This window comes from Elephas maximus, chromosome 17, assembly GCF_024166365.1.
Source record: "Elephas maximus indicus isolate mEleMax1 chromosome 17, mEleMax1 primary haplotype, whole genome shotgun sequence".
In the NCBI taxonomy this organism is placed as follows: domain Eukaryota; kingdom Metazoa; phylum Chordata; class Mammalia; order Proboscidea; family Elephantidae; genus Elephas; species Elephas maximus.
The window spans coordinates 61,403,285-61,419,145 of record NC_064835.1 but is presented as its reverse complement, the minus strand read 5'-3'; the positions used below and the strand labels follow the sequence as shown (position 1 = coordinate 61,419,145).

At 45.6% G+C, this 15,861-nt stretch overlaps 1 protein-coding gene across 1 annotated transcript; it reads right to left on the bottom strand.

Annotated features, from left to right (window-relative positions):
• Positions 1–7,260: 7,260 nt before the first annotated feature.
• C17H2orf81 (chromosome 17 C2orf81 homolog) lies at positions 7,261–15,811 on the bottom strand. Its single transcript, XM_049857523.1, has 4 exons — positions 15,747–15,811; positions 9,687–9,917; positions 9,381–9,599; positions 7,261–9,257 (listed from the first exon to the last, which is right to left on the bottom strand). Exons 1-4 carry the CDS (start codon positions 15,762–15,764, stop codon positions 7,890–7,892), a joined length of 1,836 nt encoding a protein of 611 aa, XP_049713480.1. The 5' UTR covers positions 15,765–15,811; the 3' UTR covers positions 7,261–7,889.
• Positions 15,812–15,861: the final 50 nt, after the last annotated feature.

Below are 15,861 nucleotides of genomic sequence, written 5' to 3'. Positions count from 1 at the left end.
AACCTAGAGACTTATTAAGACAGGAATCAGAGGGGCCCCCAAATCTGCAAACAAAGTAACAAGAAATGGGCCAGGGCACAGAAACAAAGCCATTCCCCAGAACAATGGGGCAGGGTGTCTAAAAATAGCAGGCAAACTTCTTTAAAGGTGCCTTTCAGAAGCAGCTGGAGAAAACCAGGCCCAGGGACATGCGCAGAACATCCACCTGTGACCGCTGTGTGACCTTCCACCAGGGGCAGTAAGGGGCTGCAGCCCCACCTGGGGAATCCAACCCTGGGAGTGGGAGACTGCACAGGCGTGACACCCCATAATAAGTCCTGCTACGAATCCCAGAGGCCTCTGGGAAAGGAGTCACCTTGGAAAGCTACTGCAGGCACCTTAGTTAACGTATCCCTGCCTGTGTCTATGAATAAACATGAATCTTTTCCCGCCCAAGAACTTTTAAAAAGTCGGGCCCATCTTTTGTTCTGTGAGGCAGGGGTGTGTGTTGCTTTAGGCTGGCATCTCTGCTTGCAAGCTTCTTCAATAAAGCTTTGCTCCTGTGGAAAACTACATGCCTTACCTGTTCATTCTTCACCAGTGAGAGGCAAGAACCTTATTCCAGTAACAATACTATGGGTTTTATGTAGGAATATTACTGATGTTCTAAGGCTTTTCTTTCTGGAAATAAGAAATGCTTTAAGATCCTACTTTCTTTTCTCCTAAATTATCTAACTAGTGGGTTTAGATATTGTAGCCCTTGAATTAACAATCTTAGGTTTGGCAGAATGTAGTTGTTGCTGAGGCACAGGAAAAGTGGTTACTGATGCGGCTTATGCATAGATAAACACCTCATGAGATTTGTTTACTTGGTTCACAGACCTTACGGGCATGGTTTCATTGGTTATTTCAGAAAAATGGCCTAATGTTAGTGTTTCTATCCTACATCCCGATTTGCTGTATGGTGCTTGAGATCTTAAAAACAGATAGTATTTGAACGTTTTTCATCAAAGATTCCATAACAAGATCATGATTCAAAAGAGAAAACCATGATAGAGTTGTATGTAATTCTCCCAGAATCCAGATTTCTGGCTTTCATAGTGGTTGGGGCAACTCACACAGGCCATTGCCTTTGGGTGTCCTTTTGAACCTCAAGCTTCAGGAAGAAAAAAAAAGCTAATTCCTGAAGCCACTTTGAGGTAAACAATGGTTCAGATAAACTAACAAGTCTATTTTTGCTCTGGGTATTGTGCTTTTTTTTTTAAGAATTCAGTCTGTTTTGAGAAACTGACTCCCAAGATCAGTAAACAGAGTTATGTTTAAGGTAAATCAGTAATCGGTTTAATCAGTCTTCAAGACAATGTTGTATAAAATATCTGTCTAATGTTTATAATCAAACTCTCACCCTCTTGCTAAACAGAAAATTATGTATCTTAAGAAAACCAGGTTCTCAGAGGAGATCAATCTTATGAGTTGAGACTCCATTTTGTCTTAGATTCCACTTCTGCTTCTAAGAAAGTGACCCATGACTGTTAATAGGTAAACCAAGGAGGGGCAACTTGCCCTCAGGGAGAACACTTTGTACATTTTAGATGGATTAACTGGAGACCTCCGACAGGAGAAGTCTATCCTGTATTACCTTGCTAATCATGAATTCTCTAATGAAAACTTAGCTGTCACATGTAAGCTTTTCTATATTTTCTGTTTTCTCTGGACAAACTTTGTGTGTTCCTTCTAGACTTTTTTTTATGTGATATATTCACCTATACTATTTTAGATGATCTCTTTCCAACTGATAGTCGATTTATGTAGACAATTTCTTGTTTAAATTCCTGATAAATGCATAGACCGTACACTTCGGGAACTTAACTTTATCTTTAGATATCCATGGTAAATATTAGAAAGGTAGTGTTAAATTTGTTACCCATTGCCAAACAAGAGTTAGGAAAAAAAAAAAAAAAAAAACCCATTGGTCCAACACTGAGGTATGGTGCTCAATTTTAATTCCTATTTACAGTATATTTGAATTGGAGAAATCTTTAAGAAATTTATCAATCACTATGGGACAAATATTTTATTGACTATGCAAAGGCATTTGACTGTGTGGATCATAACAAATTATGGATAACACTGCGAAGAATGAGAATTCCAGAACACTTAATTGTGTTCATGAGGAACCTTTACACAGATCAAGAGGCAGTTGTTCAGACAGAACAAGGGGATACTGATTGGTTTAAAGTCAGGAAAGGTGTGCATCAGGCTTGTATTCTTTCACCATACCTATTTAATCTGTACACTGAACAAATAATACAAGAAGCTGGACTATATGAAGAAGAACAGGGCATCAGGATTGGAGGAAGACTTATTAACAACCTGCATTATGCAGATGACACAACCTTGCTTGCTGAAAGTAAAAAGGACTTGAAGCACTTACTAATGAAGATCAAAGACCACAGCCTTCAGTATGGATTACACTTTAACATAAAGAAAACAAAAATCCTCACAACTGGACCAATGAGCAACATCATGATAAACGGAGAAAAGATAGAAGTTGTCAAGGATTTCATTTTACTTGGATCCACAATCAATGCCCATAGAAGGAGCAGTCAAGAAATCAAAAGACTCATTGCATTGGGCAAATCGGCTGCAAAGGACCTCTTCAAAGTGTTGAAGAGCAAAGATGTCACCCTGAAGACTAAGGTGCGCCTGACCCAAGCCATGGTATTTTCCATCACATCATATGCATGTGAAAGCTGGACAATGAATAAAGAAGACCGAAGAAGAGTTGACCACTTTGAATTGTGATGTTGGCGAAGAATATCGAATATACCACGGACTGCCAAAAGAACGAACAAATCTGTCTTGGAAGAAGTGCAGCCAGAATGCTCCTTAGAAGCAAGGATGGCGAGACTGCGTCTTACATTCTTGGAAATGTTGTCAGGAGGGATCAGTCCCTGGAGAAGGACATCATGCTTGGCAGAGTACAGGGTCAGTGGAAAAGAGGAAGACCCTCAACAAGGTGGATTGACACAGTGGCTGCAACAATGAGCTCAAGCATAACAGCGATTGTAAGGATGGCGCAGGACTGGGCAGTGTTTCGTTCTGTTGTGCATAGGGTCGCTATGAGTCGGAACCAACTCAATGGCACCTAACAACAACAACAACTTGGGACAAATAACAGACGAAGTTGCTAGTGGGATGGAAATACAACAGTGATCTCTGGCCTCATTAAGCCAAGGTGACATTACATAACAGAATAGCCTTAGATTTTTATTTATTGGTCCAAGAAAAGTGTAGTCTGTGTTGTAACAAATACCTCTTGTTAAATAACACAAGAAAAGTAGAACACATAGAATTGGATAAGCTACTTGGTTACACACTGTAACACCCTTACAAACACCAGATTTATTGGGTTGGTTACTATCAAGAATAAGTACATGAGCTAGGTCACTACTGCAAGGGTTTGTCCTGGTAGTATTAGAAATAATAAAATTTATCCTCTATTGTCTTACACATTTAAAAGGCAAAAGAAAAGCCTCAGGCTAAAATGTTGATGTACATTGAGTCTGCAGTTGATGAGAACTTTGCTCTGACTTCAGATCCTGGTGAAGAACCAGATGGTATCCAGTGGAAAGCCAGCACTGTGACTTTAAGGAACCTGCAGTGGGCGCCATCTAGCAGCTCCACTAAGTCCAGGTATTGATCATCAATATGTTCCCTGTCCTTGAGCACAGAGGATATAACCCAGCTGGAGCTGGGCTCACAAGAACTCACAAGGACTCATAAGGACACATCAACTGAGCCCTGAGATAAAGACAATAGATCCAACAATCCTGAAAATTATCTTTTGGGGAACTTTTCACATAAAGCCAATCAAACAGAACACAAAAGACTTTCCACTCTTATCTTTTTTCTATTAGCATTTAGTAAGTAGAAAATTTGTTGGACCAATAAAACCCCAAAACCCTGCCAAATTGCCAGCCAATAACACAGTCCCTGGAACTGATCCAGAGTGGGATTACTATTCAAAGGAGGACACGAGTAGGCTGAGGCATTACAGAAAGTGTTTACTAAAAGGCCTTAAAACTGGGGTACAAAAACAGAAAAACCTCTCAGGAATTTATGAAGTAATTCAGGGACCTAAAGAAAGCCCCTCTGAGTTTCTTGAAAGAATTTTTCAGGCCTTTTGGAGACACGCTGACATAGATCCTGAAGTTACTGAAAATCAACAAATGGTTAACATCATCTCAACAAAGTTCTACAGATATCACAAAAAAAAAAAAAACCTCCAGAAATTGGACAGAAGACCAGACTGCAACTGGTGAGATTGTCAAGCACCTCCAGTCATGGGAATGGGCGGTGAGCAAAGAAAAATACAGGGGCCTGGCTTGTCGGTCAAGTACTTGCGTGTTATCTGGTCAGGTAAAACAGGAGTGATGCCTGAAGTGGTGATAAGGTCCAAAACTACCCCTGCCCAGAAACTGTGAAGCAACCACAGGCATTTGTTGGGCTCCTAGGATACTGGTGGGCCTTCATACCCCATATAGCCCACACCCTACAGCCCCTATACAGGTTAGTGAAGAAAAAGTGAGACTAAAGTAAACAAAAAGATTGGGTGAGAAAGTGATACAGGAGGATAGAGGAGAAGAGAATGAGTGAGAGAGACAAAAAGAGACAAAGATTAGAGAGAGAGAGAGAAAGTGAGACTGGGGAGCGTTCTATAAAGGGAGGGTGTGAGGAGAGAGCCCATAAGAAAAGAGAGGCAGAGACACAGAAAATGTAAAAAAAAAAGAACAGTGTGAGATTGAGAAACAAAAGAGGGGGAGGCCAAGATATTTAGTGGACAGTGCAGGAGGCACTCCCCTCTATTACTTGGTTTCTACCCTTTTTGGGCCCCCGAGTTTTTTAGTTGCTATACTTCGACTTCTGATTTTTGGGCCTTGTCTTCTCAAGCTTCTGATAAAGTTTGTGTCCTCTAGGTTTCAACAATTCCAAGATGATGCATGGCTTCTAGCCCTTTCCTGGAAGTGAGACCGCCAGTCCTTCCAAAACTTTAGAGCAGATAGTGAGAGATTTTTACTCAGCTAGGGAGGCCAATAACCTGGTGTCAGCTTGAACATGAGTATGAAATCTCTCAGGGGGATTGAGACAGATAGGGTTAACTGTGCCCGCAGCTGAACTAAAGAGGTGTTAAAAGATTACCATCTAGAAGTTGAGTAAACAGGAACCCACCCTGTCAACGTGAGATAAGATTGAAACAACTCATTAATTCCTACCTCCCTCTTAGTGTTTTTCTAGTCCCCTCCTTTACAGGCTCCGCATGCGCAGAAGAACAAAGTATGACCGCTGTCTAACCTTTCTTAGCCCTCCGAAGATGGTGATGTACTGCCGAAGATCAAGTGCTCTTGTGCTATATCCCATAATAAGTGATACCGTACCAAGGGCTGCTGAGAGGACTCCATCTTGAATATCAGCAGGTTCCATCTTAGATTCCAGATGCATGGGCAACCTAATTAGCATACATTGCCATTCTGAGAAGTACCCACCCCTTGAAAGATGCCCACTAAGTGTTCATCACTCTATTGTCTCCACTGAACCCATATAAGCCCTACCCTTTCTTCCCTTTTCGAGTTAGTCTTTTGGAGAGGATTAGATCCTCACTGATTCCTTTTTCTTGACTCATGCAAAATAAAGCTTGTTGAAGATAAAGTTTGTCTTTCACGTGTATCCTTACTCGGGAAAAGACAAGGACCCTTTGTGTCAGATTGGCTATTGGTAACAATGGTTCCTCAGAAATTTCAATCCATTCCCCATCAAGAAGACAGACAACAGCCTAATAAAGGGCCGCTAGGGTTTGTTTTTTTTTTTTCATATAGATACACGAGATACAACACAAGAGTTCCACTTCTCTACCCGTTAGGCCTTTACGCCCTCGTCCAGCACGAAGCAGCTACAGAGACACGGCATCCTGTTTCCCAAGACTGAGAAACCTATAATAAAAAGGGGGGATTGAAATAGGCTGCTCAGCCATATCTTGAACAGTACCTGAGCCAATTTTTTTTTTCTTCTTCTTTCTTCTTTCTCTCCTTTCCCTCCCCTAGGCCATCCCTGTCTCCAAGTAAGATCCTAATGTCAGCTCCCCCAAAAGGTTAAGTGTTAGCCAATGTTTCCTCTAGGACTACGGAAAACAAGTGATATTGATCTAAGCCTATCAAATAAGACAAAGGATGGCACCAGCCACCCCCTGAGCCAATGGGATAATGGCAGGAAAAGATCAACATGTTTGAGAAAGGACCACCGAAACCCAATAGAAGAAAGAGAATGTACATTCCACAAGTCCCTAAAACTTACGGCCCCTTTCCCTTAAAAACTGGAGCTGACCTGTAGTCCAGGGAGACAGCTTTAGGAGGAGATCATTCCTCTCTGTCTCTATATACAGGTATATCTAAAAAAGTTCTTGCTACCCACCTCACCCGTCTCAAGAATTGGTTGTTTGTGGCAGGTGGCTCTAACTCATGAAATTGTGGTAACTGCGGCAGAGAAACAGTGGCAGTAGCAGCCAGCAGGAGCAAGAAAGCTGAGTGTCTTTGGGCAGGAGGCCTGCTGGCGGAGTAGGGTGCCTCCAGGCACTTGGTGGAGCTAAGTTCGCCAAGGCAGGGAGCTGGAGCTGAGCATCTTTGGGCCAAGGCAGGAGTGGAGTGCCTGTGGCACTTATTGGCAGAGCTAAAAGAGCTTTGTAACACTTGCCAGAGCAGGGCAGAGGCCAAGGGCCAGAAAAAGGTGTGCCTGTGGGCTAAGAAGAGCCTGGCCTGATGGAAGAATCGCAACCTGGGCTGTCCGGAATCTGAATCTGTTACTTCCCTAATAAAACCCATAATCGTGAGTATTATCTGTGAGTTCTGTGTGGCCATTGCAATGAATTATTGAACTTAGCAGAGAAGTAGAAAGTGCCGTGGGAGAGACAGTTGATGTCAGAATTGGTAAAGATGGCAGAGATAGGCATGTCTGACCTCCACCTCATAGAAATCAGCCTTGGGCTGTTGATCTTGATTCTCCTTCCCCCAGTGAAGTTACAGGAGGTCAGATGCCTCAGCCACACCATTCTTACAGGCATCGAGGTTAGGATTTACAACACATATTTTGGGGAGACACATTTCAATCTATAACATTATTGCTGTTATTAGTTGCCTTCCTGTGAATTCTGACTCATGGAGACCTCGTGGGTCAGAGTAGAACTGCTCCATAGGGTTTTCTTGACTGTACTTTTAATGGAAGCAGATCACCAGGCCCTTTCTTCCCTGGAACCACTAAAAAAATACTAGGTGGTTTCAAATCAGCAAGCTTTAGGTTAGTGGTCAAGTGCAAAGCATTGGTGCCACCCAGGAACACTACATAGGTCCAGATCTGTCTCCAAAAGCAAAAACTTGGAGTTGCATTCCAAGGCACATTGGCAGAGTTCTCAAGGTCATCCAGGTCCCGGATTTTGAAGAAGCAAGAAATCCAGTTCCTCTTGTCTTGAATCACTCTGTGCTTAAGCAGGGCCATGCCCTCCCTCTCCTACTGAAAGTAGACTCTAAAAGTTCTCTCAAGCCTATTTCCTTCTTTGGCCCCAGACCTCCACTTGCAGCCCTTAAGCCTGCTCTTTGAGATGGTAGGTGAAGTCTCCAGAATGCCTCTTCTAGGGAGCAGCTTTGGTCCTAAACCAGGGTCTCCTAAGTGATGATGGGGCTGTTCCCCCGAGGTAGTGTTCTTCTATTAGGGCTACAGGACACTGACATCCTTGGGGTTCAGTGAGGAAGTGGACACTCTTGGAAAAAATGGAGAGAGACATCAGGCCAACTCCTAAGGCAACCCAGGTGTTTATTTCCAGCAGGCTGACAGAGGGAAGGTGGGTTCCTAGTGCCAGAAGGTCAGGTCTCAGAATGGGGCAGGTCCTTGGAAGGGAGTGACCACACTTTCGGGGTTGAGTCCTTCACTAACTGTGCCACGGTCACCTGGGGCTTTGGGGCACCTGTCTGGATGGGGTGCTGCTCCACAGGAGGAGAAATACGTCCTTCCTTGTCCTCCTCCTGGGGTTCAGAAGCACTGAGTAGCACCTGGGTGCTCGGGTTCCACAGGCTCACACCAGGCTCCAATTTCATGGCATCTGGCAGTAGCACGGACTTCCACATCACCTGGGAGGTGGCCTCGAGGACCCGAGGTGCCAGAAGAGGCCACCCGCGAGAATCCTGGCCCTTTCGGTCCCCAGGGTCCAAGCGCTGTGGAGGCACGCGAGTGCGGCCGGCCCACAGCTCATCCAGCAGCTCGGCCTCCCCTTCCCAGCCGCTGGGCCACTTGGCACTGGGCCACAGCTTGGGGCTGGGGCTTCGGGCCACGTCGGGGAGCGTTGGGTGTGTGGTGAGGAAGCGGAGCCCCGGGCTGGGGAAGGGCATCTTCGACACTAAGACTGGAGACCGGAGACTGGGGAATTGGAGGCCGAGGCGAGAATCCAAGGCATGGAATGGAACGCCAGGCCGGAGAGGGACGAAAGCTGCCGGGGAGACGCGATGTCCGTGTTCCCGGGCTTGGGGTGTGGCGCGGGCGTCGGTCTTGTTCCGCCGGCGCCCGCGGTAAGCTTCCAGGAGGCAGGCCTCGGTGCCTGGGACCAGGACCTCCGCCAGGGGGCGCACCCAGTGGCGCGGCAGCCGCGCGGGGTCCAGGCGCGCCGTTCCCCCCACCTTGCCGCCGGCCCTATGGTGAAGCGCGTCCAGCCAGGCTTCGGCGCGCCTCGGCTGCTGCGACCAGAGTGACGCTGAAGGGCTGAGCCGAGTGGGGGAGTCCACAGAGGGGCAGGACAGCAACGTTCCCGAGGCGATGGGGGAAACTCCCTCCTTCTCGAGCTCGGCCCGGTCCCCCGCCTCGTCGGGCTGGGGCGCGCAATAATAGAGGTCCCCGAGCGAGAGCTGGTTGCTGAGGGGCTGCCCGGTCTCCTCCGGTGTTTGGGAGCCGGCTTCCAGAAACTCCTCCTCAGATGGCTCGGGACTGCCGGCGGACGCCATCTCCTCCGATGGATGGAAGCTTGCGTTGCACGACTCCGCCGAGGAGACAGCGCCTCTCTCCTGGTCGTCCAGTTCCTCTAAAGGCTCCCCGGGCCCTGCCTCCTGAAACAACTCCGGGGCGGGCGGGGGGCCCGGGCAGGCTCCTGGCTCCGGAGACCGCTCCAAAGACTCCATCTGCTCCTGGGAGCCTCTCCCTACCCAAGATCTTTTTAAAGGGTTGCGGTCCACGCTCCCTCGGTCCTGGGGAAATGCACAGGGGTGAGGGCCACTGAGATGTCGGAAAGGGGAGAGAGGGGCTACGGGCAGAGAGGCCCTGAGGGACTCTTGAGGGGGAGAGAATCTGGGGACAGGGGCTGGACTTACTTCTTGGAGGGTCTCCTCGGGCCCCACAGAGGCGGGTGCATGCAGCACAGGCACTGAGCCCTGAGCCCAGGCGTCCGTAATGCACGCCAAGGGCTCCTCGTCCTCGCCCCATGTGGGGTCATCGGCCACTGCAGACTCCCCTTCGTCCCGGGCCAGGAAGCGCCACTCGGTGATCTGCAGCATGGCCTCGCGGGCCTGACTGATGGTGAATGGAATACACTGCAGAGGTAAAGAAAGGATCTCAGCCCGACAGGGAGGAGTCGGGATAGGGAGTAATACGTCCGGTGGACCCTGTTCCAGGCCCACCTGCTGGGTCAGGTAGACTCTGAAGGCGGAGTCCATGACTCGGGCTAGCAGGTCGGCTATGATGTCCCCCACCACGTCCTCGCCCTCCTCAATAGCCGCCAGCGCCATCCATTCGGCCTCGTTGAGCCGCCCAGGCACGATGTCCACCTGCGGCACCGGCACTGTGGGCGGCCGGGCCTTTTCCGCCTTGGATCTGGTCACCCCGCGGTCTCTGGCCTGCCTCTCCTGCCTCTGTGGGAACAGAACAACGCAGTCAGGGGCTGAAACTGAGGAGTGGGATGGAGGCACTGCCATAGGCTAGTAAGGGGCTTTCACAAGATGCCTGGTAGGAAGGAAAAGAGAGAGGGACTACAGCTTACTATGAACCTACTATGTGACAGATGTTTTTTAGGTGTTTGACCTACCTAATTTTATTTTTGTAACAGCCCACTAAGCTCATTTTGCAGACAAAGAAAGTGCAACTTAACAGAGGTTAACCATCAATTGCTCCAGACCATACTGCTAGTAAACCCAAGCTATGTTGTTCTTGTTGTTAGGTGCCCTTGAGTTGGCTGGGACTCATAGCAACCACATGCACAACAGAATGAAACACTGCCCAGCCCTGCGCCATCCTTACAATCGTTGTTATGCTTGAGCTCATTGTTGCAGCCACCGTGTCGATCCACCTCGTTGAGGGTCTTCCTCTTTTCCGCTGACCCTGTACCCTGCCAAGCATGATGTCCTTCTCCAGGGACTGATCCCTCCTGACAACATGTCCAAAGTATGTAAGACGCAGTCTCGCCATCCTTGCTTCTAAGGAGCATTCTGGCTGCACTTCTTCCAAGACAGATTTGTTCGTTCTTTTGGCAGTCCATGGTATATTCATTATTCTTCGCCAACACCACAATTCAAAGGCATCAACTCTTCTTCGGTCTTCTTTATTCATTGTCCAGCTTTCACATGCACATGATGTGACTGAAAATACCATGGCCTGGGTCAGGCGCACCTTAGTCTGCAGGGTGACATCTTTGCTCTTCAACACTTTGAAGGGGTCCTTTGCAGCCGACTTGCACAATGCAATACGTCGTTTGAATACGTCGTTTGATTTCTTGACTGCTCCTTCTATGGGCATTGATTGTGGATCCAAGTAAAATGAAATCCTTGACAACTTCAATCTTTTCTCCGTTTATCATGATGTTGCTCATTGGTTCAGTTATGAGGATTTTTGTTTTCTTTATGTTAAGGTGTAATCCATACTGAAGGCTGTGGTCTTTGATCTTCATTAGTAAGTGCTTCAAGTCCTCCTCACTTTCAGCAAGCAAGGTTGTGTCATCTGCATAATGCAGGTTGTTAATGAGTCTTCCTCCAATCCTGATGCCCTGTTCTTCTTCATATAGTCCAGTTTCTTATACTATTTGTTCAGCGTACAGATTAAATAGGTATGGTGAAAGAATACAAGCCTGATGCACACCTTTCCTGACTTTAAACCAATCAGTATCCCCTTGTTCTGTCTGAACAACTGCCTCTTGATCTGTGTAAAGGTTCCTCATGAGCACGATTAAGTATTCTGGAATTCCCATTCTTTGCAATGTTATCCATAATTTGTTATGATCCACACAGTCTAATGCCTTTGCATAGTCAATAAAACACTGGTAAACATCCTTGTGGTATTCTCTGTTTTCAGCCAGGATCTATCTGACATCAGCAATGATATCCCTGGCTCCACATCCTCTTCTGAAACCAGCCTGAATCTCTGGCATTTCCCTGTCGATATACTGCTGTAGCCGTTTTTGAATGACCTTCAGCAAAATTTTGCTTCCGTATGATATAAATGATATTGCTCTAAAACTTCTACATTCGGTTGGATCACCTTTCTTGGGAATAGGCATAAATATGGATCTCTTCCAGTCAGTTGGCCAGGAAGCTGTCTTCCATATTTCTTGGCATAGACGAGTGAGCACCTCCAGCACTGCATCTGTTTGTTGAAACATCTCGATTGATATTCCATCAATTCCTGGAGCCCTGTTTGTCGCCAATGCCTTCAAAGCAGCTTGGACTTCTTCCTTCAGTACCATCGGTTCCTGATCATATGCCACCTCTTGAAATGGTTGAATATCGACCAATTCTTTTTGGTATAGTGACTCGGTGTATTCCTTCCATCTTCTTTTGATGCTTCCTGCGTCATTAATATTTTCCACATGGAATCCTTCACTATTGCAACTCGAGGCTTGAATTTTTTCTTGAGTTCTTTCAGCTTGAGAAATGTCGAGGGTGTTCTTCCCTTTTGGTTTTCCATCTTCAGCTCTTTGCACATGTCATTATAATACTTTATTCCATGTTATAATACTTTACTCCATGTTATAATACTTTACTCCATGTTGTTGTTGTTGTTGTTAGTTGCCCCCTAGTGCTCTTCTGCTCATGGATCCCTTGCTTAAAACAACACTGCCCACGCTGTGCCGTCTTCATGATTACTGGTATGTTTGCATCTTCCGGCACTATATCAACACTGTTCTGTTGTGATCTATAAAGTTTGCATTGGCTGATTTTTGGAAGTAGATCACCAGGCCTTTCTTCCTAGTCTGTCTCAATCTAGTAGCTCTGCTGAAGCCTCTCCACCATGGGTGGCCCTGTGGCATTTTAAATACCAGTGGCATAGCTTCCACCATCATGGTAACACGAGAGCAACTGCAGTATGACTAACAGATGGACAAGTGGTGGTCTAACTCCACGGCCCTTGCTACCTGCACTGGATCCACTGGAGTTCAAAGAGCTCCTTAAGAAAGACAAGTCAGTAAACGGTGCTGGAATTATTGGTAGCCATTTATATATATTTTTTTTTTCAGTAAATTTTGGATGAATTAAAGGATAAATACTCAAAAAATAAACAAACAGAACCATAAAAAGTAGGAAAATCAGGTAAAATTGTTATATATTTTTTGCTAGAAAGGACTATTTACACATAAAAGTAGTGGGAGAAATTATAAAGAAATAGGTAAACAGGTATATACATATAGCTCAAATTTTCCTGTACCTAAAAAAAAAAAGTTCCTAATTACAGGCTAACATTAGTAGTTACGGTTTACTGGCACTTAAATATGCCAGTTACATACATATGCTCAATTACTATATTTTTTAGACTATGTACTATTTTCATCCCCACTTTTCAGTAATTTTCCCAGGATCACATAATTAGAAAGTGGTGGAGTTCAGAATTCATATGCAGCTAAACCTGATTGCAGAGCCTGACTTTATCCTGCCTTCCAAACAAAGAAAAATATTTGCGACAAATATGAAAATAAATATTTCAAATACATTAAAAACTCACAGAAAGAAAAGCAGTAAGAGCGCACACATAAAGGTCATAACATTTCACATAAAAGAAATTGTGTATCATTAATAAACATTCGAAAAGATGTCCAACCTTCAAAAATTTCAAAACACAAATTTGAGATTCTAATTTTTAGTTCATAAAAGTTATTTTAAAAATAAGAATACTCGATAGTGGCAAAGATTAAGTAGTCTGACACCCTACTGGTGGGAATGTTAAATGGAACAAATATTTTTGGAAAGTCATTCAAGAGTATGTATCAAGAGCATTAAAAATATTTCAACTCCTTCAATCCAGCCATTTCAGCTCTATAAATACACCCCGAAGGCATATCCTGAAGATAAAAATATACTTTCTAACATATTCCCTGTAGGTTGTTTATAATAGAATATTGAAAACATATGTCTAATGCAAAAAAGGGGGGATAGTTGGTAAATTGTGGTATATCTATATGACTGGATGTTGTGCAATAATTACAGATGATATTTAGGAAGATTTTGTAATGGCACTGGAAAATACTTACGATGTACTGTTAAATGAAGGAAACAGGATAAAAATTACATGTAGAATTTAATCTCAAATGTGTAAATCAACAGGTGCTGAAGAAAGGGAAAACACCAAAACAGTAACAGTAGGTATATCTATGCTTTCCTCTTTTCTAAATCCCTGTTGCCACAGTGCTTAAGAGCTATAGCTGCTAACCAAAAGGGCAGCAGTTCCTTGGAAACCCTACAGGGCAGTTCTACTCTGTCCTATAGGGTTGCTGAGTCAGAATCAACTCCATGCCATAGGGTTTGGTTTTTGGGGTTTAGGTGGTACAAAACCGTTGGTGGTGCGAATCTACCCAGAGGTGCCTGGAAGAAACATCAAGACCATCAAAAACCCTGTGGGGCCCAGTTCTCTGAAACACGTGAGGTCATTGTGAATTGGAATAGACTGGACAGCAACTGTTTTTTTATTTTTTTATGATGAGTTTTATTCTGTTATAATCAAGAAAACTCCACTTAAAAAGGAAAAAACATGTCCCAAAATCTCATTTATTCTCGGGACGTAGGGATTTACTAGCAATCTCTTAGGTGCTTCACTTCTCCACAACAGTCCCCCTAAACCTGGTCCTTCCCAAAATTTTCCTCCAAGTATGATGCTCTCAAACTTTTACCTCCTCCCCACCCCCACCACCTAATTGCCTCATAATTCATCCTCCCCCAAATTTGGAGTTTCCTAAATCTCACACTGAACTCAAAATCCCTTAAACCTTATTTTCCAGGCACAAACTGTCTTCTCTTCACTTGTGAGAAGAGCCCCCAAAAGAACAGCCCTAATGGCAAGCCCAGGAAGTGACCTGCAGCCCAGGCCAGGCTTGGCCAGAGCAGGGCTAGCTAGAAAAGGAGAGTTGGCTCCTTAGACCTCTCCTCCCAGCCCCTCATCTGGCACCTGTGCTTAGACCTGGCCTGGCCAGATGGGCCAGAGAACTTTTGCACAACTTTTGCTCTTCAAATCTTGGCTCTTAAAAGTTTCTTGCACCCAGAGCAAAGGAGAACGAAGAATACCGAAGGAAAATATAAGCCCAAGAGACAGAAAGGGCCACATAAACCAGAGAATCCATCAGCCTGAGACCAGAATAACAAGATGGTGCCTGTCTACCACCAATGACAGCCCAGACAGGGAACACAACAGAGTCCCCTGATGGAGCGGGAGAAAAGTGGGGTGCAGAACTCACAATCTAGTAAAGAGACCAGACTTAATGGTCTGACTGAGACTGGAGGGAGCCCGGAAGACATGGCCCCAGACTCTCTGTTAGCCCAGAACTAAAACCATTCCTGAAGCCAACTCTTCAGATAAAAATTAAACTTGACTATAATGATACTTGTGAAGTATGTGCTTCTCGGCTCAAGCAGATAGAAAAAAAAAAAATTTTTTTCTATACATGAGACTAAATGGGCAGCTCCTGTCCAGAGGCGAGATGAGAAGGTAGAAGTGGAAAGGAGCTGTGGACAGGGGAGATACAGGGTGGAGAGGAGGAGTGTGCTGTCACATTGTAGGGAGAGCAACTAGAGTCACATAACAATGTGTGTTTAAGTTTTTGTATGAGAAACTGACTTGAAGGGTAAACTTTCATTTAAAGCACAATTAAAAAAAATGTTTCTTGGCTTTTAAAGAGTAATTTTCAAGTGCAACTTCACAGTTTTCTTCTTCCTGACAGTCTTGAAATACGTGAAATATCTAGCAACACTTCAGCCGCAAATTCCTGACCTATTCTGGTTTACCCATTTAAATGAGACCTCTAAGAAACGTATTAGATGCATTAGCTGTTTCCGAATTCACTTCTTGTTCTCGGGCTCTGGACCACACTTTTTACCCTTTCCCTCAGGGCCTTGGTATGACCAAGGGGGTGGGTAGGCGTTGTGCAGGTGCAGGTTTTCTGACCAACGTGACTTCCTTGGTTGTCTTGAAAGCCAAAAGTGAAGGTAAGAAGTAGACACGTATCCCACCCTGGATAACTCTGGGTCGAGAGGACGAGAGCGAGGACAGAGCTGCGTGGAGCTGAGGGGATCCGCAAACTCCGTGCTCGGAGGCCGGGGACCGGCCGGAGAGGAGGCGTACGTATGGAAGCCGAATGGCTTCGGGTCGCCACGGTGGACTTTCAGAAGCAGGGGCGACGCTCGTCGCGGAGCTGACGGGCGGTTCCCCACACCGACCTTAACCGCCGACCCTGACTCTAGCGCACCCCCAATCTTGCTGAAGCTCACCGAGCCTTCGTGCGCCATCGCCGCCGCTGTTGCTCCAACCTGGGAGTTTTAACAGTGTCGCCCCGTAGCCGCTGCCACCGCCTACCGGTTGCCCTGGCAACCGCGCCGCGCGCAG